At 34.3% G+C, this 26034-nt stretch overlaps 1 protein-coding gene across 1 annotated transcript; it reads right to left on the bottom strand.

Moving 5' to 3' along the window:
- Nucleotides 1–13862: 13862 nt before the first annotated feature.
- LOC131602941 (calcium-dependent protein kinase SK5) lies at nucleotides 13863–17706 on the bottom strand. Its single transcript, XM_058875168.1, has 7 exons — nucleotides 17019–17706; nucleotides 15705–15848; nucleotides 15434–15586; nucleotides 15191–15306; nucleotides 14491–14658; nucleotides 14175–14399; nucleotides 13863–14093 (listed from the first exon to the last, which is right to left on the bottom strand). Exons 1-7 carry the CDS (start codon nucleotides 17563–17565, stop codon nucleotides 13941–13943), a joined length of 1506 nt encoding a protein of 501 aa, XP_058731151.1. The 5' UTR covers nucleotides 17566–17706; the 3' UTR covers nucleotides 13863–13940.
- Between the last annotated feature and the right edge of the window lie 8328 nt (nucleotides 17707–26034).

Genomic DNA, 26034 nt, shown 5'->3' with positions numbered 1-26034 from the left:
CTTCTTCCAAACTCATCATCAAACACTAATTGGTAAGTTCTACATTGTTTTTTCAAGTTTTAGATCTATTTGAATAAACTCTAATAGGGTGTTTAGAAACTGAAAAAATCACATTAAGATAGGTTAGTACTGATATTAGGATGTTTAGTAGGCATAAAAGTAGTTTTGGTTTAGGTTTTTTGGGTCTGCCATTGAAGGTTGCAGAAAAGCTCTGCGCAGGGGTGTTTCGGAAGTTCATTTCCGAAAACACCTCCATCCCAGTTTCGGAAATGAACTTCCGAACTGTATCAGAAGTGCATTTTTTTTTTGTTTTTTCATTTGTCTCGCATATTAACCGATTTCGATTGTTTACAAGAACATGTCAGGCAACCAGCCAACACGCATCAGACAGGGCAGGGAGTCCCAGACTGCGTCGGCTAGACGCGAGCGGGCGGCGGCGCAGCTGGCGTCGACCCAGGGACGGGGCCGGGGACGCCGTGTGCGCGTTCCACAGGACTTGGTGGAGAGTTCATCTGCTTCAGGCTCTAGGAGTAGGCTGGCTCGGGTAACTTCTTCCCGCCAGCGAGAGGAGGAGGATGAGGATGAGGAGGAGGTGATACCGGATGTTGACCCTCCAGTCGGGGAGGAGGAGGAGCAGGAGGTGGATAGCTATCCGGGAGGGCCTTTTGACACTTCCCTGCTGATTCACTACCAGGATCACGTCGCTCGGCGGATCTGGGAGGGAGAGGTATTTTTTTTAATTTAGTCGTTTATTTGTCACCATTTTTTATAATTTTACCGTTTATTTCTCGCTTATGTGTTTTTTTTGTAACAGGAGAGAGAGCCATTGAAAATGGTGAACCACTCCAGGAAGATTTTCGGTCTGTTTAAACCATCAGCTCAGTGGTTTAACGACCATGTGCGAGGTTCAGGGCTTAGCGGGCTCTGCATGACCGGGTACACCACCATCAGCACCGGCATGCAGGGGGCATTTGTGGAGCGCTGGCACAAGGAGACGTCTTCTTTCCACTTGCCGGTGGGGGAGTTGACGATCACCTTGCATGACGTCCAGTGTCTTCTCCACCTGCCCATCAGGGGGCCGCTGTTGGACCACTCCAGGATCCAGAGGGTCGAGGCCATTGAGTGGATGATGCACTATTTGGGCATGCCGCACGAGGTTGCTCACCTGGAGTGCGTCTCAACTTCTGGGCCTCATGTCCGGTTCAACACACTGAGCCTCTATTTTGAGTTCCACCTGGACGCGGCGGTCGAGGCCGAGCAGGAGGGTAACGACCTATTCAGGGAGTACCACCGCGGCTGCGCTCTCCGGTGCTGGTACATGCATGTGGTAGGCGCTGCATGCTCTGTGGACAAGAGTGCCAGGTACGTCGACGTGGCCTACCTCCGCTATTTCATGGACCTGGATACCGTTCACCAGTGGAACTGGGGGTCAGCTACTCTGGCATATCTCTACCAGAAGCTGAATGAGGCCTCCAACTGGAGGACGAGGCAGTTGGTCGGATCCTGCACACTGCTTACGGTACGTTTTATTTTAATACATTATCGTATTTATTTATTTATATATGTTTCATATTTAATTTTAATACATTATCTTGTTTCTGTTTCAGAGCTGGATCATCTCCTACTTCTCCCGCATCCACGGCTACCACCTCGATCCTGCGTACGTGGACGCCTTGCCCAGGGCCGCCAGATACGATCTCCAGAGGGGGAACGATGCGGTGGGACCATACCGTGGATACCTGGACCGCACTCTGCACGACGACGTCACCTGGAGGCCGTTCATCGACTACGCTCAGATTGTCCCCTTTGACGGCATTGCACTTTATTCTGGCTGGTTGGCTTGCGGGACCGGCATCATGGTTCGATATCTCCCTAAGCGGTGCATGCGTCAGTTCGGATTCGTGCAGCGGATATCCAGGTCATCCTTTGAGGCTGCTCCCGACACTGTGACCCGAGTGCAGCTCACTGCCATATGGGAGCATCGGGAGGATCATGTGGTACCGCTGGAGTACCGTCTCACTCGGGTCATCCAGGACTGGCACAGTGAGGAGGGATACGTCACATGGTTCTACCGGGTGTCACATCCTCTTCTGAGACCCGACATTCCCGGCGCTCCTAGGCCAGCACACGAGGAGATCCTGGAGAACCAGCAGGCCGAGGATGATCACGCCATTGATCTCATGTCGATCTGCCAGCGGACATCGATGCTTGGGCGGGACGCGTTGGATCGAGGTATCGTGGAGCGGGGCGGTCCAGAGGCAGTCGCCGTGATGGAGATGATCGTCACTGATGCGGACCGTGCGGCGACATACAGGCGGCAAAGGAGGTCTCAGGGGGAGAGGTTTAGGCACACCCAGTAGTGGTCGGGTTTATATATTTTTTGTTATCGGATTGTATCTTTAGCACACTATTTTTATTTTGGCAAAATACCCTTTTTCGTCCCTTAACTTTACCTCGGGGTCCATTTTGGTCCTTTAATTTTTAAAAAGTTCAAATAGACCCCTTATCTATTCAAAAGGTGGCACGTTAGTCCTTTCCGTCTGTTTGATGCAAACGGACGTTAGACAGTGTATACGTGGCGTTTGACTTGTACATGTTTTATACACGTGGCGGGTTACGTGGCATAGGTTGTTACCAAGATCCAAAAAATATTTAAAAAATTTGTCTACACCATGGTTCGAACTGTTGAGATCATAGTAAAGGAAAAGCATGCTAAACCACTAGGCCAAGCTAATGTTTGTTGAACTTTATTCCTTCTGCAGCTATTTATTTAACCACTTCAGCAATAGTAATAATAGTAATAATAATAATAATAATAATAGTAATAATAGTAATAATAATAATAATAATAGTAATAATAATAATAATAATAATAATAATAATAATAATAGTAATAATAATAATAATAATAATAATAATAATAATAATAACAACAATAATAATAATAATAATAATAATAATAATAATAATAATGTAGCCATTTATTATTATTCCACAATTCTAATAATACTACCACTAACAATAATACTTATAACAATAATAATACTACTACTACTACTAATAATAATAATAATAATAATAATAATAATAATAATAATAATAATAATAATAATAGTAATAATAATAATAGTAATAATAATAATAGTAATAATAATAGTAATAATAATAGTAATAATAATAATAATAATAGTAATAATAATAATAGTAATAATAATAATAATATTAATAATAATAATAGTAATAATAATAATAGTAATAATAGTAATAATAATAATAATAGTAATAATAATAATAATAATAATAATAATAGTAATAATAATAATAATAGTAATAATAATAATAATAATAATAGTAATAATAGTAATAATAATAATAGTAATAATAATAATAATAATAATAGTAATAGTAATAATAGTAATAATAATAATAATAATAATAATAATATTAATAATAATAATAGTAATAATAACAGTAATAATAGTAATAATAATAATAGTAATAATAATAATAATAATAGTAATACTAATAATAATAATAGTAATACTAATAATAGTAATAATAATAATAATAATAATAATAATAATAATACTAATAATAATAATAATACTAATCTTAATAATAATTGTAATAATACTACTAATAATCATACAAGTAGTTACAGAAGGAAATAAAGTTCAACAAACATGAGCCTGGCCTAGTGGTTTTGCATGCTTTTCATTTACTATTATGTCAACAGTTCGAACCATGGTGTAGACAAAATTTTTGAATATTTTCTGGATCTTGGTAACAACCTATGCCACGTAACCCGCCACGTGTACAAAACATGTACGAGTCAAACGCCACGTATACACTGTCAAGGACTAACGTGCCACCTTTTGAATAGATAAGGGGTCTATTTGAACTTTTTAAAAATTAAAGGACCAAAATGGACCCCGAGGTAAAGTTAAGGGACGAAAAAGGGTATTTTGCCTTTTATTTTTTTCGGTTTGTATATATTATTTTCATCGGATTAGTATTTTTTTTTGTTTATTTATCATATTAGTATTTTCAGTTTATCTATTGCTTATTTTATTTGGTGTTTGCGTTTAATTAAAATGCGAGACTGTTATGAAAAAACATTAAAAAAAAACACAGTTTCTGCATAATTCGGAAGTTCATTTCCGAAGACACCCCCCATGAGGTGTTTTCGGAAGTTCATCTCCGAAGACACCCCCCATGGGGTATTTTCGGAGATGCACTTCCGAATTAAGGAAATTTTTTAAAATAAAAAAGCGCTTCGGAAGTTCATTTCCGAAGCAGGGGTATTTTGGGATTTTCGCTGGGGGTGACCCCCATAGGGAGGTGGCCAAAGAAAAAACCTAATTTAAAATGATCTATAAATTAAAGATAGTATGTAAATTTAGGCGGTACGGGGACTCCACGAAGCGGTGAATATTTACGCCACCCCGTTCTCGGATTAATGTCTTCGGAAGGACTTTATTCTCCATCCCGTCTCCGCGAGAGAAAATTCTCTGTCTTTGAGACTCTAAATAAAGAATCCTCACTGAAATCTCCGCTAACTAGGCAAGTTTACATCTCTAAAGACATTGTTGTGCGTCCTTTGTGAAACTTGAATTTGAAGATTGAAGTTTGAAGTTTGTAAAGAAACACGTGACTTTGTGATGGAAACGTGAGTTTTGTGATTTGGAATGTGTATGTCATTATGTTCATCTATGTGATATATGTATGTTGACTAGCTTGTTTTTATTTTGCAGCCAGTTGATGATGATATGTGAAGCATGTATGAGGACTTGGTGGTGATGATATATGGAGCATGTATCATGAAGTTGATGAAGCCTTGAATGCCACTTTTTGCTTTTCATTATTTTTTACGTTATTGATGCAATATCATAAAAGGAAAATACTTTCTTATGGCCAATTTTATCTTATTTGCTTATTTGTTTTTGGTATAATGTAAAAAGTGTAATAGTAATGTGTATAGTGCTTTTCTTTATTTTTCTCTACTTCTATTTATTTTATTTAACTCAAAATAAAATCTATGAAAACAAATTATTTAATTAAAAGATGCAAGTGGATAGCAAATGAACATTTGAATAATTGGATTTTTTGGATATTGGATAACAAAAAAAAAGGTTATTTGGATATTGAGGTGCAAATTGAAAAATAAATGGACAATTGGTTTTAAGGAAATTTGGATTGTGGGTAATTGAAACAATATGGACTATTTTTTGGGATTTTGGTGAACTAGTAGATGTAAGACTCTTTATGGGTTAATAGCAAAGAGTAAAATGAAACTCTACTTCTAAATTAACATCTAATATGCAATTTTAATTAGAAAGTTTCTTCACCCACCTCCTAACCTTCTTGGCCACCTCCGGTGAATTTACCAAAATACCCCTAGTTTCGGAAGTTCATTTCCGAAAACGTACTTTTTTTGAGAAAAAAGGTGTTTTCGGAAATGTATCTCCGAAAAGGTGTTTTTTTTAATATAAAATATTGATTTCGGAGATGCATCTCCGAAATAAAGTTACTTTTCAGAAAATTGGTGTATTCAGAAGTTCATCTCCGAATTCACCCCCTTGGAGGAATTCGGAAATGTACTTCCGAAATAATGTCTGGACAGAAGAAAAATAACAAACAAGAACGATTCGCTTTATTTAATCGGATGAAGATTACATCGATCACATTACATAAGATTAAAGTTACATATTGTTAAACACGGTAATTACACTTTCTTTACTTTTACTGTTTTTACATCGATTCACTTTCTTCACATCACTGAACCAAACCCAACCTTGTTCACCTACCTCCTCCTTTTCATATTCCCGGTAATTACACTTTCTTTACTTTTACTGTTTTTACCAAGACATGTAGAAATTGTTGCCCTTTTGTTAACATAGCTGTTATCATTTAAACATGTTGTAAAATATCTTGTAGGATACTGTATGAGTACAGTTAATGAGTACTAGTACATTCATATATATGAAGCGTGCTTTAGTCAAGTTTAACCCGATTGATTCTCATATATATGACGGAGGAGGTGGATGTCCGGAGGAAGAAGAACCGGAAGTTCATCTCCTTATACATTTTAACTAACTGGTTGATAATTTCTCTACACACTTTTTTTGAAGTAATTTCTGGCGAAATAGATACCTAATAACATTAATAACATTTATAAAAATTATCAGTCTCTTGATATTCATACCACATTGTATCAATATAATAAACACAAACAAAAACAAAAAATCAGAGTTCAAAAAAAATGTATCAGCATAATATACTAACATCATAGTGGTGTAGATCCTTATCAGCCACTCGCAACTGAAAATGATTAGCACGAACTTGAATTTTCCTTCCCAATTGACCGTAACCAGGTCGGTTAGGGAACCTAACCGCCATCTGAGACGACGGAGCCGACTCTAGAGTAGCCTTCTGTTTAACTTCGGCAGTCAGGCTCTCGATGGAAATCAGAGCCGAACTCAAGGAAGCAACCGGCGCAGCAACAGATGGAGTAATAACCGGCGGTGCAACAGATGGAACAAACAGCGCTGCAACAGGTGGACGAACAACCGAAGCTGCAACATATGGAGGAAAAATGGGTGAGAGAGCAGACTTTTAAGTAGGAAAGTGTTACCATATTTCTTAGAAGGTAACCGTCTGAAAGTGGTGGGGAGAAAGAAAAGGCACTTAGAAATTTCAAATCAGGTTGATTACAACTCATTTTTGCCCTGTAATGGTGAATAATTAAGATAAGAAAACGCACTTGTAAAATTTTTGAATTTTTTGAATTTTTTGGTGTTTCGGAGATTCATTTCCGAATTAAAAAAAAAATCAAAAAAAAAAAAACTTCGGAGATGCATCTCCGAAGCAGGGGTAATTTTGGAATTTCGCTGGGGGTGACCCCCAAAGGGAGGTGGCTAAAGAAATTTTCTTTTAATTATCCTATTCACCATGCATTGTAAATCTTCACTAATGAATGCCATATATGATAATTTGAGCCTAACTTTAATTTAATGAAATTTGATAGATCAAAATTCATAAGCTCAAATTATTTAAAGCGACTCATGAACAAGTGTATATGGATGTAGGTGCATGATAATGCAATGTGGTCGATCAAAGAATTAAACCTTTGACCTTTGTCTTTTTTTAATTTATTTTTATTGAGGTATGCAAATGAATGCTTATGGGCACCTATGACCAGATAATATTAATGGATTTAGCAAATGCACATTAGACCTAATGTTATCAATGAGATAGGGCGAAAATTGGAGTATGAAAATTGTGTGTAAAGTTATGTGTTTATATTTAATGAAGATTGACATTTGAAGTTTTGATGACAACAACACATGACAAATAGCTTATCAACATTGATAAAATCTAAAGCGTCATATAAGAGAACTCAAGATCAAGTGATTATACAAACAAATACTATTCAGTAAAAGCTTGAAGCCACTCTGGTAAAAAGTGTGAAAACTCGTCAGGTCATGTTCGTCTGTCAATCTGAGTGAACTGAGTACTGTAAAAATAAGGTAATAATTTAAGAGTACCAAGACAACTCACACACACACACATCAAAATATTTTCAAATGATTTTTATAAGCCAAACACGAGTCATCTAAAAGCTATCCAAAACCTTTTTTAACTATCTAATCGATTAGATACATGTGCCAATAGATTAGCAAAACTTTTTTTCATATATCTAACAAATTAGGACATATACACAATATATTAAAAGGCTGATAATCGTTTGAAAATAATCAAAGATAGCACATTTAATACTTGCAACAACTGTATATTCAAATCTTTCTAAATGGGCTTTACAATTGATTAAAATTGAGTTATCTAATCGATAGAGAAATTTAATAATTGATTAGATAATAAATTTGGACCATGGATTGTTTCATTTCTTGGCGTTTCCAACTACTATACAAGTGAGGATCTTCCTCACTTCAAATCACGCCTTTTTCCATCGATTTCATATTCTGTTGGAATTTATCTTTCTTCCTCTCCTTAAAAATTTTCTTATTTTACTTGTGGTTGCCTAAGTACTTTTGAGTAAAACTTTATTTGTGAGGATACTTTTTGTAAGTGGTTGTGCTGGTTGTTTAAATTCTTAAAGGTGCAATATCTATAAGAGATTGAGTTTTTGGTTCTTGAGATCAACTTGTGGTAAAATCTCTATTATTGGTTTGTTAAGCTTTGCCGGAAAAAGCTTTGTCTTGGTTAAAGAGATTAGACATAAATCTCTAATTGGTTCGATAGCATAGCCTGGGGTAAAAGTTTTCTTTTTGTTGGGAAAAAGCTTGTTAAAATCTCAAGATCATATTGTAATAAGGTTCATCGGCATAACCTTTTAAAATCTCAAAGTCTATAGTCGAACTCTTAAGAAGAACTCTTCGGGAGAGGACTAGGCCAACGCTCGATCAAACCTGTATAAACCGCTGGTGGGATCTCTCTAACTTTATCTCTTTATTTTCTACAATTTACTTTTCTAAATTTTGTTTCTGCTACAATTACCCACTTAAAAACTTACTAATACCATATTAATAAAAAAGGTTTAAATTAATCATAAATTTTGAATGCCACAATTCACCCACTCTTGTGCTTGAAGTCACTTGTCCAATAAGTAGCATTAGAACCTAACTTCCGTTAAGGGCTAATCGTCTCAGGAGGAAAATGACTTCAAGTTATTCACTAAACAAACGTCCATACTTCAATGGAGAAAGGTATGGGCTGTGGAAAGAGAAAATGAAAATTTTTATAAGGGAATTGATCGTGGTATTTGGAAGGTTGTGAAAGAAGGACCATTTGTCCCTACAGATGAAGTTGATGGTGTTGTAGTAGACAAACCTAAAAAGAATTGGTCCAAAGAAGATAAAGAGAATGCGCAACGTGATTTAAAAGCTAAGAACATCATCACCACCGATCTCGGCCTTGATGAATTCTTACGAGTTTCTCATTGCAAAATTGCTAAAGAAAAGTGGGACATCCACCAAATTACCCATGAAGGTATTACGAATGTAAAGAGGGCAAGGTTGGGTGAATTAAACCATGAGTATGAACTTTTCATAATGAAACCTAAAGAGAACATTAATCAAATGTAAACATGATTCACTCTTATCGTGAGTCATATGAGAACTCTAAGGAAAACATTATCAAATGAGGAATTAGTCATAAAAGTTCTTAGATGCTTAAACTGCAATTTGCAAACCAAACTCACTACAATTTGTGAATCAAAGGATATGGCGACTATGGACACACACTCAATTTGGAAAATTGCATTAATATGAAATTGAGCTAAAAAAACTAGCCATGGATGAATAAGAAAATAAGAAAACCAAAATTCTAGCACTCAAAGCAGAAGAATCCAACTCAGATGATAACATGCCCCTCATGGTAAATAACTTCAAGAGATTTACGAAGAAATAGATAAAGCAAGCAGAAGAACAAGAAAAGATAAAGAAAAGTAATTCATTCCAACATGTTATAATTTCTAAAAGAAATGACATATCGGACCATATTGTCCCCTACTCAAAAAATTAAAAAAATAAAAAATTCAGAAGGAATCAAAAGAAGAAAGCAAATGTCGCATGGAAGATAATGATATGGAATCCTCAGATGGAGAAGAAAAGGCCAACATCTCTCTAATGGAAAAACATCAAGATGATGAGGTAACCTCTCAATTTTCCTATAATGATTTATTCAGATTATGTAAGAAATTATCAAAAGAAATAACCAAACTAGATAACATTATTTCAACATCCAATGATAGGTTTCCGCATATGACGCGCATGCAAATACGTCAAAGACAGTCACAAAAATATTCCAGGCTGGCCGTTATTGGCCTAGCCTATTTAAGGATGTTCATCTACTCATTACAAAGTGAGACCAATGCCAGCGCACTTACAATATTTCAAGAAGAAATGAGATCTCATGGAATAACATCCTAGAGGTCGAAATCTTTGATGTATGGGGAGTTGACTTTATGGGACCTTTTTCCTTCCTCTATGGGGAATCATTATATACTTGTTGTTGTCGACTATGTGTCGAAATAGATTGAGGTGATCGCCTCTCCTACCAATTATACATGAGTTGAAATTAAGCTACTCAAGAAGATTATTTTCCCGAGGTTTTGAGTACCTATGGTTGTCATAAGCGATGGAGGATCTCACTTCATCTCGTGACAATTTGAAAATTTACTGAAGAAGTACATATTAAGGGATATAGTAGGAACTCCATACCATCCATAGACAAGAGGACAAGTCAAAGTTTCCACTAGTGAGATAAAGACAGTCTTGGAAAGTACAGTCTCCACTTCAAGAAAGGATTAGGCCGATAAGCTCGACGATGCATCATGGGCTTATAGAAATGCTTATAAGACCTCGATTAGGACCACTCTATTAAAGTTTGTCTATGGAAAGTCCTGGCATATGCCTGTGGAATTGGTGCATAAAGCTTATTGGGCCATCAAAGCCTTCAAAATCCATGGAAATGTAAAAGTTGTTCAAAATCCACCTTCCGGCAATTAAAACCCTTGAAAATCTTTTCTCTGAACACCCAAAATCTGAAAACTTTCCCCTCATTCCTTCCAACCACCAACTCAACTAAACTTCTTCCTCTCAAAAAACATAACCATCCAAATCAAAACTCCATAGCTGAAAACCTCCATTACTCCACAATTTCAAACTCCACAACCGCAATCCACCATCATTTTATGTACCGTCCACCAACACTTCCTCTCCAAAAACACAAAAATCACCACTTTTGCTCATAATCTCAAAGATGCCTCCAAGAAGACTTTTGAGGGGAGATTCATCAGAACATTACAAAGAGGGAAAATATGTGTTGTTGTATAGGAACGTTCAATGAGAATTGAATTCAGAGATGGAGATCAAAAAGCAAGGTTCAAAGTGCTTGTATAGTGGCGTATAACACCAAGAAGGTATATCTTTGAATCTTGTTTAGAAACTCTAGGCCTGCTGAATGATGTTATGTGGATGTTTGATCAAATAAGTTGGAGATATTTTTTGTCTCTAAAACATTCAACTTTTGAGAGGATTGCTCTTGAATACTTTAGTTCTTATGACTTTGAGTTAGGAAGAAGGGTTAGAAACCATTTTAGTGCAGTCTTCTATAGATTGTTTAACCAAGAGTATGCATTTAATTTTATTGAAATAGGGGAAATGTTCCACTTTCATTCGATGAGTTGGGAAAGGTCCTATGAGTGGTCCTGCTGCTTTTGATTTCTCTAAGAATTCAGATGCTGGTTGGCATGCCCATATTTGTGGAAAAAGTTCAACCTACTTCAATATGGTTTACCTCTGATATTTTTTCGATTTGATTGTCATTCACGAGTATAATTGGGGTCCACCTATTTGGTCTACCTGTACTCGAAGTCGGACGGGGGTTGTCTTTGGAAGGCAAAGCAGATGACAAGGAGCTGCATGCTACTTACGATATTTTCTGTTACTTATGCTTTCATAATTCATTTGTTACACTTGTTATTAATATTGTATCTGAAACATTTTCATTGATGGGTCATCTCCCACCTCCTTCGCATCACCGGGTGGAAAGTTGTGCCTACCTACACTGAGAATTGGCCACACATTGCCGCATTTACCATGTACAGAGGGTATAATCCGATCGAGCCATTCATAGTGCATATTAACCATCATGTACAAAGATGACATTTTCTTCTGCCTATACAGGGGTCACCATGAGACGCATCTGTAGGACATCATTTCCTTATACTTTAGATGGCTAGCATATGGGTCATCTCTTATGTATCCTTATTTTCCCGAGCGAGAGTGTTGTGGTAGTTTGGCTACTCGTAATGTATGTGTTTTTTTCATAATTGAGTACTATGTTTGAATTAAGTAATGTATGTGTTTTCCATCGGATTCATAGCCTAAAATCACCTAAAATATGTGTGCCTTAAATAATATCAAATTTAGGGAATAAAAACAAAACAATTGCGTACGGAGGGTATCTCGGAGATACATCTCTGAAGTCACGTAAATAATGTACAGAGATGCATCTCCGAATCATTTTTTTTTAAATGGGATGGATATCAGAAAGACGAAGATTTGTATGATTTTGAATGCGTTCAAAAATGCATCTCTAGACGCATTAAGTGCAATTTTGGATTTTCAGAAGTGTGACAAAACCCCTAAAAGTGAAGAGAGCATTCTCCTTATTAATAACAGTCGCGACCCTGGATTGACAAAAGCAGAAAATTCACTTAAATTTTCTGCTTACATTAGTTGTGATTTTTTCAAATCTAAAATTCTTTCGTTGATAGACTTCATAAATTTAATAGTAAATCGTCGTTTTTCGCTTCATAAAAACAAGTAATCAATTGTTAGTTAGTCTAGTGGTGATTGACATTGGAATTGGTAGGGAGGACTACGGTTAAATTCTCCGCAACTGCGATCGAGAGAGCGTTGAAACCACTTGATGGTAGATTTGACCCCTGAACTAAATTAGACAGTTTAGTGGGCCGGATACTGGCGGTGAAACCATAAAAAACTAAAAAAAAAAATTACAAATGGATTTCCAACTATGATTGAACATAAGCCTCTTCATTTCTCAAGGACTTCGTTTATGAAAGATAAATGTGATTTATAAGACCAATGTTTGAAAATAATTTCAAAAATAGATCCCACAAACTTTTCTTTTTGTATGTAACTTAAGGATGTTTATGTTTCAGTTTAAGGAGATAATTAGACCGAACTGAATTATAATAAAGATTTTTAAAATCAAATCAAACTGTTACTTTTTTTTAAATCGAACTGCTTCCATGAACTGTATACTAGTTTTAAATCTGAGAAATATTTATATGAAAACGAACATAAATTTATATTCTTAAGAAACCAATAAGGAGAGAGAAAATTTAAAATTTCTTTAAAATTTAATTTATGTTTTAATTGAAATTATGGGATAGTTTTGATAATGAATGAGAGCAAAAATGTTATTTTATTTTTTAATTAATAAAAGAATTGTGATTGGTTGTATGAAAATTCAAGTACTATGGTCATGTCTATCTAAGTATTCTTCTTTAAATCGAACTGAATTGTATTAAATATTTTGTATGATGAAGTAAATTGTGTATTTATTTTGATTTTATTTTTTGATAATTTTCTTACCATTTTTTTTTTGTTGATTACTATTTTTATATTTCAGACTAAAATAGAATTGATATTAAAATTGATTTTATGATAATACAATAGAGAAATATTATAAATTTTAATAAGCATTTGCATTTATAAAAAACATAAAAATACCAACAAAATAATATATTCTATGTGGTTTGATTTTAACCGGTTCGGTTTGGTTATTCACGGTTCAGTTTCGATTCACCAAAAACTGGTTGAATTCACAGTTCGGTTCGCGGTCGGTTTGACAGCTTGGTACGGTTCAGTGGTTTTTTTTAACACCCCTATTTAACTCATAAATATGGCATCTTAACCCTTATAATATAGGACCAGAGCATACAAACTAGTAAAGCACAGTGAAGACAGAAGATCCACACAAATCACATGATAGTGTTACTTCATGTCTTTTTTTTCTTCCTCAAAGCAAACAAATTCTTGATCCCATCATTACTTTGCTTTCTAGCAATAGCCTTTGTAAAAGGTTTAAAGTGAAATGGGTAAAAGAACAGGATATACTATGACAACCTAGCATAGATCTTGATTGAGATTCTACAATTTTAATGTGTGGGCCATTTCAATTTTCATGCAAATAAATACCAGAACAAATAATGCATGCACCAAGCTTGGTCTACCCCACATGGACCACATGATGAACAAGGAAAGAATATCTTTTTTGGAATGATGAATCTAATAAATAGATATGCATAGTTTGGTCAATCTGAAGATAATGTTAAAATTTATCAAATTTAATTATCTGTTCTCAATTTTTGTCTCCAAGTGATTTTACTAAAGATAACCATCAATAACTTGATTGGATCCATTGCCTACAAACCCCAAAGCATCTCTTAAATTTAGTGTGTTTCTCATTGTTCTCCTTCCTATCCCTCCATTACCCTTTCTCATCATGGCAGCAAATTCCCCATAATCTATTTGTCCATCCTGCACATCACAAAATTTTCACATTAAATGAGATATTTCTGTGATGAAAAGTAACAAAAGTGAGACAAAAAAAGTACTTACATTATCTTGATCAATCTCCTTGATCATTTCATCAATATGGATATCGTCTAAACCGAAGTCCTTACAAGCTTGTGAAATCTCATCAATGGTTATGTAACCACTAGCATCTTTGTCGAAATAGGAGAAGGCTGACAACAAGTTTTCCTCTCTCTCCAGCTTATTTAAATGAACTGTTGCAGCAATGAATTCACCATAATCAATTGTCCCGCTGTTATCGATATCCGCCTGTCACATGCCGAAAATAATATATGATCTTATAAACAATGAAGGGAAAGAAATAAGAATTATCCTCCCACAAAAAAAAAAAAATACTTACAGCATCCATAAGATCCTGGATTTCAGACTCCATAAGTTCAGATCCTACTCGCTTTAAGCCATCTTTTAACTCATCAAATGTTATGGTTCCACTGCTATCTGTGTCAATCATCTTGAATAACTCTTTCAAGCCACCAATTTCTTCCTCGGATAGCCGCTCCGCGATAACCTAGGATTAAGTGAGCAAAAATCTATAAATCCTGTTGTGATATTAAGATTTGCTATGTAGAAAAATTCAAAATAGATTAATAATTTACAAAGTATAGATACATAATGATGCTTGAGGTTCAGGCCAAAGGATGTGAGCAAAGCAACATTTCATCGCTTTTGTTGATTTATGTTAATTTATTAGCAAACTTAGCATAGCGACAATCACACAAAAAATGCACAACTTTAGTAAGAGAATGTAAAGAAAATTCTTTCAAATTTATTCATATTTGTTTTCCGACCTTGGTATTCCTTGCTTGAGCAACAAAAAGAACAATTCAAGTTCCTTTAAAACTGAACCTGTGCAATTTTCAGTTGCCAAAACTTAAACTGAACCTGTGCAAACCTTGTCTTTCAATTAATTTGAAACGGATGAAGTAACAGGAAGACATGCAGCTTAAAATCAGGAGAAAGAACTTATTTACTTCATGCCAAGTGTATCAGCACAGTACAAATAATTCTAGCTATAGCAGAAAGGGCTAAAGAAACCTTACACGCAAGGCCATCTTTTTCAGTTTATTCATAGCAGAAAATTGCTTCAGGCGTGATAAAACTGCAGAGTCAATAGGTTTATCAGGTGCGATGTTGTCATCAACAATCCATGGGTGGCCTGACACAGAAATACACACTTTAGTGCCATAACCTTGCAAAAATCTTACAGATGCTAAAACTGATTTAAGTACTGATCAGTAAGTTCAATTAAGCCAATTGCTCAAAATAAAATTTATTAGACTTACGGAGTACTTCATGTGCTGTAAGCCTTGTTCTTGGATTTTGATCGAGCATTTTCCGAATTAGATCCTTTGCGCTGTCTGAAATGCTAGGCCAAGGCTCAGACTGAAAGTCAATTTTTCCTAGTAAAATCTGTCGGAAGATCCCCGGTTCAGTTTCTGAAAAAGACAATTTTTCATATCAGTACTATCAACAAGGACCGATGGACATGAGTAAAATAGCGATAATGCTTACATCCTCAATTGATAATTTAACATATGAATAGGAAATAGCTACCTGCCCAAAATGGCGGCACCCCACTTAATAAGATGTACAAAATAACCCCGGCACTCCACACATCTGATTCAGGACCATATAGTTTACGCAAGACCTCTGGTGCAACATAGTATGGGCTCCCAACAACATCAGAAAAAGATTCACCTGAAATTTTATATCACTAGGTTAGGCACACAGGCAAACACAGCATGAAATCGGCGAAAGAAAGTTAGAACGAAAACAGGACTGCATGACTTCAACTCAAGACGTGTCAACTGTCAACCACAGTCCACAATGATGCAACTATAAAGACTACATTTCAACAAAGACGGTAACTTTTTCAACTACTCTACAAACTTTTCAAGCAAAACAAACATAAATATCACATGGCAATTTCAACAGTATATTCAGTAGCAATCACAAAGCCAAAAAGTTAATGCGTTAAGGGACCAAAATAGCTGGAGCAGAAAATGACTAAGTGCCCTTATCCCCCATTTGAACACCCTTTACCATTTTGCCCCTTTGATAGCATAGCACATCGCTTTCTAGCATCATCACCTCTGGCCTCCAATATAAAAGAAAATCATTTTATTCTCAACACTCAAACATGGCAATTGCTTTTCAATAATGAAATACATATATAACTAAAAACCTTATCCGTTCACATGACACAAAATTCCAACACTGAATGACAGGGATTCCAATTTACAACCTAACAAAATAGACCGGATTCTATTTTTGGAGCAAATACACCATACATCTACCACAACATATAATATCAATAAATTAACCTGAAAACACTACATAAACTTAATGAATTTCCATTTACAGTACATACTCCTATCAAACACACCAACTAGTACTTTTAATTTTATCATAATGCAAACAAAAGACGAGTTCCATTCCAGGACAGAAAGAAAAAGAAAACAATACAGATTCACATGAAAAGATGCAATCAAGCACTACAACGTACAAACAAGCAAGTCATGGATCCAGATTAAAACAACACCAACACCTCATGATCAAATAAAGAAATCCAAAATAAATATCACAGACTTAGTTTAAGGCACCAAATAACCCCTAAATTCCATCCAGTAATCAAGGATCAAAATTCAAAATCAAGTCAAAAGAGCATAGATTCAAACCAAAAACCTCAGCAAATGAAGCAATTACTCACATCCAACAACATAATAAGCAGATCCTTAAAACCAGTAAACCCTAATCAAGCAAATTCAGCAAAAAAAAAAATAATTGAACAAAGAATCCAGCTCCAATTAGATCAATAAATATTCAAATCACCACAGATACTAAATCTAGAACAAAGAAATTACCCACCAGGTTTATAAAAAACAGACAAACCAAAATCAGTAGCTTTAAGCTTAGCATCTTCCTCAACAGTATCAAAGAGAAAATTCTCCGGTTTAAGATCCCTATGCATAACACCAAGCGAGTGACAAGCCTCCACAACCTCAACAATAGTCTTAATCAAAGTCGCAGCTTGTCTCTCACTATAATGACCCTTCTGAACAATCCTATCAAAAAGTTCACCTCCTTCACAAAGCTCCATAACAATATGAACAGCCGTAGAATCCTCATAAGTCCCTTCGATTCTAACAACATGCGAATGTTCAGACAAATGATGCATTATCTGAATCTCTCTCCAAACATCCTCGTAATCTTCTTTGCAAAACAGCTTCCGTTTTGGGATTGACTTGCACGCATACCTTCTGTTTGATGATTTGTGTGTGCAGAGATAGGTTGTGCCGAATTGACCTTGACCGAGTTTTCTACCCATACGGTATATCTCTGTTATCCTCTCGGTTCTGTAGGGGAGAACCCATGCTACTGGTTTCAATGTTATGGTTGGGTTTTCTTTAGCCATTTCAACAATGAAAAGAGAGAGAAGAAAGAAAAAACCTGAAATGGTGAATAATTGAAGTTATGTTATTTATTGCAGAATGGTGAGCACGTTATGTTGGAGAGGAAAAGTGAGTGATTAAATTAAGGTGGTCGTGTTTTTCGGCATCCTATATTTTCTGTCACTTTTTTGTTTTTATTAAGATTAAATAAATCTAAGGGCTCGGTCTTTCCTACTCATTCAACTTTCAACTTGATCTCATGGATTTACTTTTCTTATTTTTTTTTTTTTGTAAAGGTTTGCTTTTTATTAGTAGTATTTAGTAATACTAGTAGTCATAATGTAAGAAAAAAAATTAATAGTCATAAATACAAGTGGGGACTTCTCTACCTAATTAAATTTTGAGTGTACTTTTCCATTTTTAATAAAAATATATGAAAGTCTAATTAATAATTAATGTATTTATCTTAATATGGATATATTTAAATGTATATAAACTATCATTTGATTATGTGCACTCTTTCTTTCTTAATCATGTTATTCTAAAGCGTATACTTGTTATTATAAACTAGAAACAAAGTCATCTATAGTTTACTACGCGCATTTGTTTATTTAATATATTTATTTTAAATAAAAAATTAAAAAATATTTAAATCAATAATAAATTTTTTCTTATATAAAAATATTCAAATCAATATTAATTTTTTTCCCGTATATCATTTTTGAATCATAAATATTTGGATCATAAATACTACCTATTGTATATAAAAATATTTAAATCAATAATAATTTTTTTCACAGTATATAAATATTATTTATGTTTAGGTATCATTTACAGAAAAATTTGTATCAATAGTAAATTTTCGTATATAAAAATATTTAAATCAATAATAGATTTTGTTTCCATATACCATTTTGAATCAAAATTTTGTGGATCATATATCATTTTTTGTATATAAAAATATTTAGATTAATAATAGATTTTTCCCGTATACAAATATTATATATGTTTAGATATCATTTACAAAAATAATTGGATCAATAGTAAATTTTCGTATATAAAAATATTTAGATCAATAATAAACTTTTTTCAGTATACTATTTTTTCACCACCGGTATAGTCTGATTCGGGGGTCAGTTCTGGTATCAAGTGGTTTCAGCCTCCACCCGATCATAGTTGCGGGAGATCGAACTGTGGTCCTCCCTACCAAATCTAGCACCAATCATCACTAGATCAACTAACAATTGGTTTCCGTATACCATTTTTGAATCATAAATATTTGGATCGTAAATATTATCTTTCGTATATAAAAATATTTAGATTAATAATAGCTTTTTTCCGTATACAAATATTATTTATGTTTAGGTATCATTTACAAAAATATTTGGATTCATAGTAAACTTGTGTATATAAAAATATTAAGATCAATAATAAAAAAAATTTGTATATAAAAATAACATTGTTTAAAAAAATACATGAATCAAATACATTTTACTCCGTACACAAATATTATTTTTTGTAGGCATCATTTATAAAAATATTTAGATTAATAATATAATTAGACTTTAACCCATAACAAACATTTGACACATAATTTGACTAATAACATATATTTTAGAAACTAATTTACTTGTGAATTAAAAAAGAGAATAATAATCATGCACCGAAAGTGTATAATTATTTTGCATATGCAAAAAGTAAATTTTGGACACAAAATACTCTCAAAATGGTACAATTTAGTTGCAAAAGTATAATTTAGAACTAAAAGTGCAATTTAGTTGCAAAAAGTAAAATTTAGACACAAAATACCTCCAAAATAATAAGGTGCAGACAAAAATAAAAAGGTTAAAATGGTATTTTCCAGAAGATCTTTTTTTTGCAAGACATTTGAAAGCTCGTTTGTGATACCAAACAACTTTAACATTAACTTCAAAATAAAAGGAAATTGAAAGCTCTCCATTTTTTCTATCAAACTCGTTGCTTGAGATGGTCCACGTCTATCTTCATCAACCATACTAAGCATCTTTAACACGGATGACCACATTTGATGCCAACGAATCAATGTAGTATGATGTGAACCCCATCTAGTATCCTCGGGTCTAGTGAGACTAGATGATTGGTGCAAGACCCTTCCTCTATATATCTCACCCTTCTCAGGGATATTTAAAATATCTTGGTGTTGTGCCTCCGTCAAAGCATTCATCCTGTTACAAGATGCACTTGTTGTGGTTACAATCAAACAGATATACTTAAATAAATCGAATGGATGAGCAACTACTAACAACAGACACAACAACCAATTGCAAATGGTGAAGATAACAATGGACATAGAAAGCATAAAGGTTTTCATCTAGAATCTTTCTTTGTAAACCATTAAATTCACCTATCATATTTGAAGCTCCACATATTCTTTCCCTCGTATCCTTGAAAAAGAGAACGTCTACTTAACAATAATATAATAAAGAGCACCCTTTAATGACTCAGATGTAGTATCTTTGACATGATGTATAGCAATAAATCATTCCACAACATTCCCTTTCTCGTTCAAAAACCTAAAACAAATTCAACAAGTTTACTTGGAGGCATAGAGAATAATAGGTAATGAAAATTGGAACTTGGATAATACAACTACTAACCTCAACATCACCGCCATTTACTCTATGATGGATATACCACGTGACTCATCAATAAGCATGGAGAATTGTATATCACAAAGATTTTCCATAATCACCTTGTTAACTTCATGTGCACAACACGTTGCAAGCTCCTTTTGAATGTCACTGGAAGTTACTGTGCAATTTTTTTCACTACGGTTAAAAGCATCGATCACTTATTCATTCTTAGCTTTTACCCAATATACCATCTCTCTATAATTGCCCTTATTTAGAGAACTATAGGATTCATCATGGCCACAAAAATCCATGCATTGTGCAATGAGATATCTTAAACAATCTGCAGAACAAGTGAAACGAATATTATACAATCCTTTTGATTCTTTGGTTACTTTAACAAACTTACTTGCCACACTTTGTCTTTTATTATTATAATTATCGTAGTGCTTGACACATGAGTTGTGCAAACTATCATGACTACCAACATGATCTTTAAAGACTTGAGATGAATGTTTCCAAGATTTATATCTGCTTTTAGTGAAGACTTCAAAACAAAAGTCCTCGGCCCTCCCGAGTTTCTTAAAGAAAAAGCAATAAAAACAAAAAGTTGAATCCTTGATCTCATTGTATTCTAACCATGTATAATTCTTGTTCTGGACTGGGTCGGCGTCTGGCCCAATTGGACTAAGGCCCAAATCTTTCTCAGCCCATGGGACATTCATCCTCGGCACGTGACCGTAAGCACGTCAGTTGGACTAAATTGCCCGTCAGATAGGCGTAAGCACGCGGCCTTCAGTCAATCGACTCCACTAACCCTTGGTCGGGCAGGATAGAACCTGAGCAACGCCACCTGCCCGACCTCGTGCAGGCACTCCCTGGTAACACCTCTGTCCACTCCTTCAGCCGAGGACCCTCATCCTCATAGGGTTCCTTCACTCTCAATCCTCCGAATTAAGCAGAGTCCACGCACTCCCTGAAAGACCGTGTCTCCCTCGTATTTCTCACTACAATAATTAACGCTTTTTATAACAAAACTTATACCTCGAACAATGAAAATACGAGGGTATAGGTCCTGGGAGCGCTATATTTTATTATTTTTTTCTAATAAAAAATTTTAGCCCTTGGTTATTTAGTAAAACAGAGGTAAGTTTGCAATAAGGGATCTCGCTTCGACACCCAGTTGTTGCATTTTTTTCAATTGCTTGATAGGTATTTTTCACTTGACGCCTTTCCAATGAAGTTTTTATTTTTTTTTATTTTTTTCAATTGTTCCAACTGAGAGGTAAAATATTTTGAATTAACAATTTTATAATACTAATTTCAAAATCTTATTTTAATACCTTATTTGATATACTTAAACCCCTCGATTTTTTGAAATAATTGACGTGGTATTTATTTTAAATGAATTCCCAGAATATAATGCTATGAAGTTTTTTTTTTATATTTCATATTTTTAATAATCGATTTTGTGTAAAACCGATACGACACTTATTTTGCATGAAATACTTCAGAGTACTATATTTAGTTTCTAACTTTTCATTTACCTATCAACACTCAAATGTCAGTTCGTCATTTCGCAAAAACCCTAGGAAATTTTAAAGCTAATATTCATCAAAACTCTTCGAAAAGATATTCATCAAACATTATTTTCGCAAGTAGGTTTGTTCTTCACTGAAGCGTTATTTTGTATATTCATCATTTTGTTTTTATTGAAATAGTCTCTTGATCATGTTATTTATGGTTTTGTCGTTAGTTTGTCTATTGATCATTTTGTTTTAATTGAAACGTTACTGTTTGATTCATCTTGATAGTCATGGCCGATTCGACTAGCACCTCCCATACAACATCTGCTAGAAACTCTGTTAATACACGTGAAAGATAAACTAGAGGTGCCACGATGTATACAAAGATGAAAAAAGCCAACAAAATTGGTATTCAATACCCTGTTAGAGTTGATGCCTAAACCGACAAGGCTTTTTGTGAACATGCTAATGACTTTTTGGGTTACGTTGCCTTACAAGGTAGGAGTAAAGTGATTATTTTGATAGATAGTTGGCATGCTATTGATGAAGAATTTAAAGAAGACATATGGAACGATATTACGGTATTTATTTCTGTATTCTATCATTTGTTTTACAAGTATATTTTTTGTGCAATACTGATAAAATTTCTATTGTGTAAACATAAAATGTATTCATTGTTACTCCAAATAATAAGTACGTGAAAAAGAAAATGCTTGCTTATTGTGGTGAGTGTTTGAGGAGGTTGAAGACACAACTCACCCATGATTATATTACAAATAAAGAAAATTAAAAACAACCCCCATATGATGTATATTCATTTATTGATAAAGCTGCTTGGGAAAAATTTGTAGAGTCTCACAACACTCCCAAGTTCTTGGAAAAGAGCCAAAAAGGAAAGGAAAATCGTGCCAGAAATATCTATCCATATAGGTTGTCTCGTGGAGGATATCAAAGACTTGAAAAATTTTTGATTGAAGAAAAAATAAAATAAATGGAGGAAGAGTTTGGAGGTTCTATAAGTTTTGATCGCACTCCATCTCCACCATTATAACACAAGAAAGGGAAGAGGGCACGCCAAAGAAAAGACAGTGAGTACACATCAGATGCTACGCGCGAAGTGGATCAAAGGATTGCAAGTAGGATGATCTTGCTGAACAAAGCAAGGCCGGTTTCTTCACTTCACAAGGTCGTCATGACATCTTGGTAGAAGCGATTGGAATAGAGGAGCATCCTGGGCGTGTCTATGGTCTTGGTAGAGGCGTTGGCTTCAAGGTACATTTTGGACACTCTCAATAATCTAGAGAGAAAATTTGTAAGATAGAGGTTGAAGAGATTGTTGTTGTTGAGTTGGGGAAAGAAAGGGAGAAGTGGAATTAGGAGCAGGCATCGAGGGAGAGGTACTTGGAAGAGGAAAGGGAGAGATTGTTGCATACGGTGCAAGAGAAGTTCTTGGAGGAGGAGAGGAAGAAGATGTTGCATACGGTGCAAGAGAAGTTCTTGGAGGACGTTAGGGAGAAGTTGTTGAAACTGGTGTAGGGGAGTGTCTAAAAGTAGAAAGAAGAGAGAGAGAGAGAGAGAGAGAGAGAGAGAGAGAGAGAGAGAGAGAGAGAGAGAGAGAGAGAGGATAAATGAGGAGAATATGCCCGAGAAGTGTACCCGCGATGTTCTTGAGGTATAATTTGTATGTTGTTGTTATTATTGTTTGCGTATTTCAATGTTGGATTGCATTATGTTATTTTTATGATGCAGAAATTGAGTTTGTTGGGTATATTCAGCCACACAAATTCAAATCAGTTGGAAATTCAAGAGAATATGATTGAGAAAGTTACGGGTGGTACAAGTGCGACACATAGTTTTTCTGCCAACTAGGGCAGTGTTGAACCCTCGCCGCCAAATTAGACTAGAGATGATGATGGCAAGTATTAATGAAGATCCAATCTTGGGTATTCCATTAAGACATGATCTAGAGCAGTTATTCGTACTTTCTAATCTCTCTATACATAAATTTTGGAATGATAATGAGTGGCTAGACAATTTCGTATTACAATTGTGGTGCTCGTAAGTATAATTTTTACGTTGATTTCTATTTATATTCATACTTTTTTGCACTTTAACATAAATATTTGCCCTTGTAGGCACATCCATGAGTTATGTGTTGAAAGGAAGCTTCTAAACAAGTATTGTATCTTGGATGCTACAAAAATTGCTCTTACTCGCGATTCTCCAGGACCTCAAATAAAGAATTACTTACAAGACAAGTTGGTGGAGAAAGGGAACACCAAAGATTGTTATTTGGCCCCGTTTTACCACGAGTAAGTATATATTAATTTGTATTTTAATTTATAAATCAATTTTATCCATATTATTAATTGTTTTGAATGTTTATGCAGGTGACTCTGGACTGTTCGATGTTGTGATTAACGCTTTGAATGGGTAAATGGTATTATTTTAAATACTCATATTTAAATTCAGAATAGAACAGTTTTTATTCATGTTTAATTTTAACCTATATGTGTATAACGATGGAGGAATTTAATGCGCGCGAAAAGATTCTTATTAGTTAAAAGCCACGCTATGTTAAACCAAAAGTAAGTATATTCTTGTGGTTTTTGACATTATATTATTTGTGTGTATTAGTGTGACATAAATAAATTAAAATTATTTGTAGTGGTGAAGAATAATGTATTAGCTTAATCCATATACACACACATATGTATATTTATAAGTTAATATTATTGTTTTTAGCTTATACTACTTTAAATTTTGTTCTAATTATAGGAGCTTAGCAACCAGCCACCATACTCGAAAGATGAAATTAATGACATTCGATCATGTTGGGTGAGTTTATTCTTATCTTGTTATGAAGGTTTACAACAACAATAGTTTTTCTTGGTTCCTGTAATCTTAATTTGTATATGAACAGAGGTTTTGTCATTTTGATGTGCAAATATGTAAATGTCAAATATGTGTATTCTATCTTGCTGATGATAACATGTAAATTTGTACATTTTGTTTAAAATGATATGATATATTTCAATTGTGTTACATTTTTTGTAGTTTTTGTGTAAAAAATTATACATGCAGGTTAATAGATTTATAATGATATGATACAGGCCAGTGAAAATGACTCAGGCAACAAAAAATAAACACCAATGAAATTGGTATAAATACAGCAAAAGAAAATATTAAACCCCTCAATTATCAAATAAACCTGAGGTAAAAGAATAACTTATTACCTCAGATATTAAATAAAAACGAAAGGTTTATAACGAGCGTGACAAAATTTAGAAAATAAAAATATGCAGTTCCTTGGGATCGAACCCATGATCTTTTAACACTTTAATCTCGATGTTTAAAACACCGAGGTGTTAAGTGATAGCTTTTCATGACGCTCTTTCGTTACCTCGCCTGAGTAGCCGAGGTCAAACGCATTTTGCGTCCGACGTTACAAGCGTTATTTGTAGTAGTCTTTCTGAATAAAAATATTCTTCTATAATTCTTTCTCTCATTCTTCTTTAAATTTATTTTTACTCAAGTTGTCATAGTGCCACGAGAGTAAAAATTTCATTTGAGACTTGTGGTGTATTAAAGCTATCCTGAAAGTGTTTATTCAAAAGCATAGTTCTCTTATAATTTTTTTAATATTATTTCAAGGTTGCAAACTAAACTTGAAAAAGTTTTGGGTGAAGGTTATTGAGTTGAGACTGTGTAAAAGCTCTGGTTGTTGTTATAAGGTTTCTGGGTTGATCATGTGCAAAAGCTCAAGTTGTTGTGAAAAGTTATTTGGAATTATCATGTAAAAAACTCAAGATTTTTTTAGTGGAAATGTCAATGGGAAACTATTGGGGAATGAAGTAGGTCAAGTGGTTTAGGTCGAACAATGATAACTTTCTAATGTGATATTTCTATCTCTATTCTTTTTTTTTTTACTTTCAGTTATTTATTTTATTCCGCCGCTTCTTCTCAATTTTATTCTATCTCTAACATAAACATTTTTGAAATCAAATTATTATAAGTCAACTTTTCAAGGAATTTCAAATATCGCAATCCACCCTTCCTTAATTGTTTAAAGTCACTTGATTTGCAAAGATCTTAAATCCAAGGAAGGGAAAAAGATCAAACTAATTGTAGTTTGGAAAATTTTCTTGGAGGTGTGGAAAAATATATTGGAGTCTGATTTATAGGGGTCACATCTTATCCCTTTGATTGTTCAAAATTGTGTGTGCAAACTCTCCCAAAATTTGGAATGTATGAAAGGTTATATATTGGGACAGGCGAAAGATAAAGTAGTTAGAGTTTGGTTTGACAATGTGATGCATATTGTAAATATAATGACACAAAAAGTCGATTATACGTA

Source organism: Vicia villosa, linkage group LG5, assembly GCF_029867415.1.
Source record: "Vicia villosa cultivar HV-30 ecotype Madison, WI linkage group LG5, Vvil1.0, whole genome shotgun sequence".
Lineage (NCBI taxonomy): Eukaryota > Viridiplantae > Streptophyta > Magnoliopsida > Fabales > Fabaceae > Vicia > Vicia villosa.
The sequence above is the reverse complement of the archived record's forward strand: the minus strand, read 5'-3'. Positions and strand labels throughout refer to the sequence as shown.

Bases quoted from the DNA above. Each gene is read 5' to 3' on its own strand.
- LOC131602941 (XM_058875168.1), bottom strand. From the start codon at position 17,565: ATGGCTAAAGAAAACCCAACCATAACATTGAAACCAGTAGCATGGGTT. The intron at 15,849-17,018 runs GTGGGTAATTTC...ATAAAATTTCAG, and splicing joins GTCTGTTTTTTATAAACCTG to GTGAATCTTTTTCTGATGTT. The intron at 14,400-14,490 runs GTAAGTATTTTT...GGCATGTGACAG, and splicing joins TCCAGGATCTTATGGATGCT to GCGGATATCGATAACAGCGG.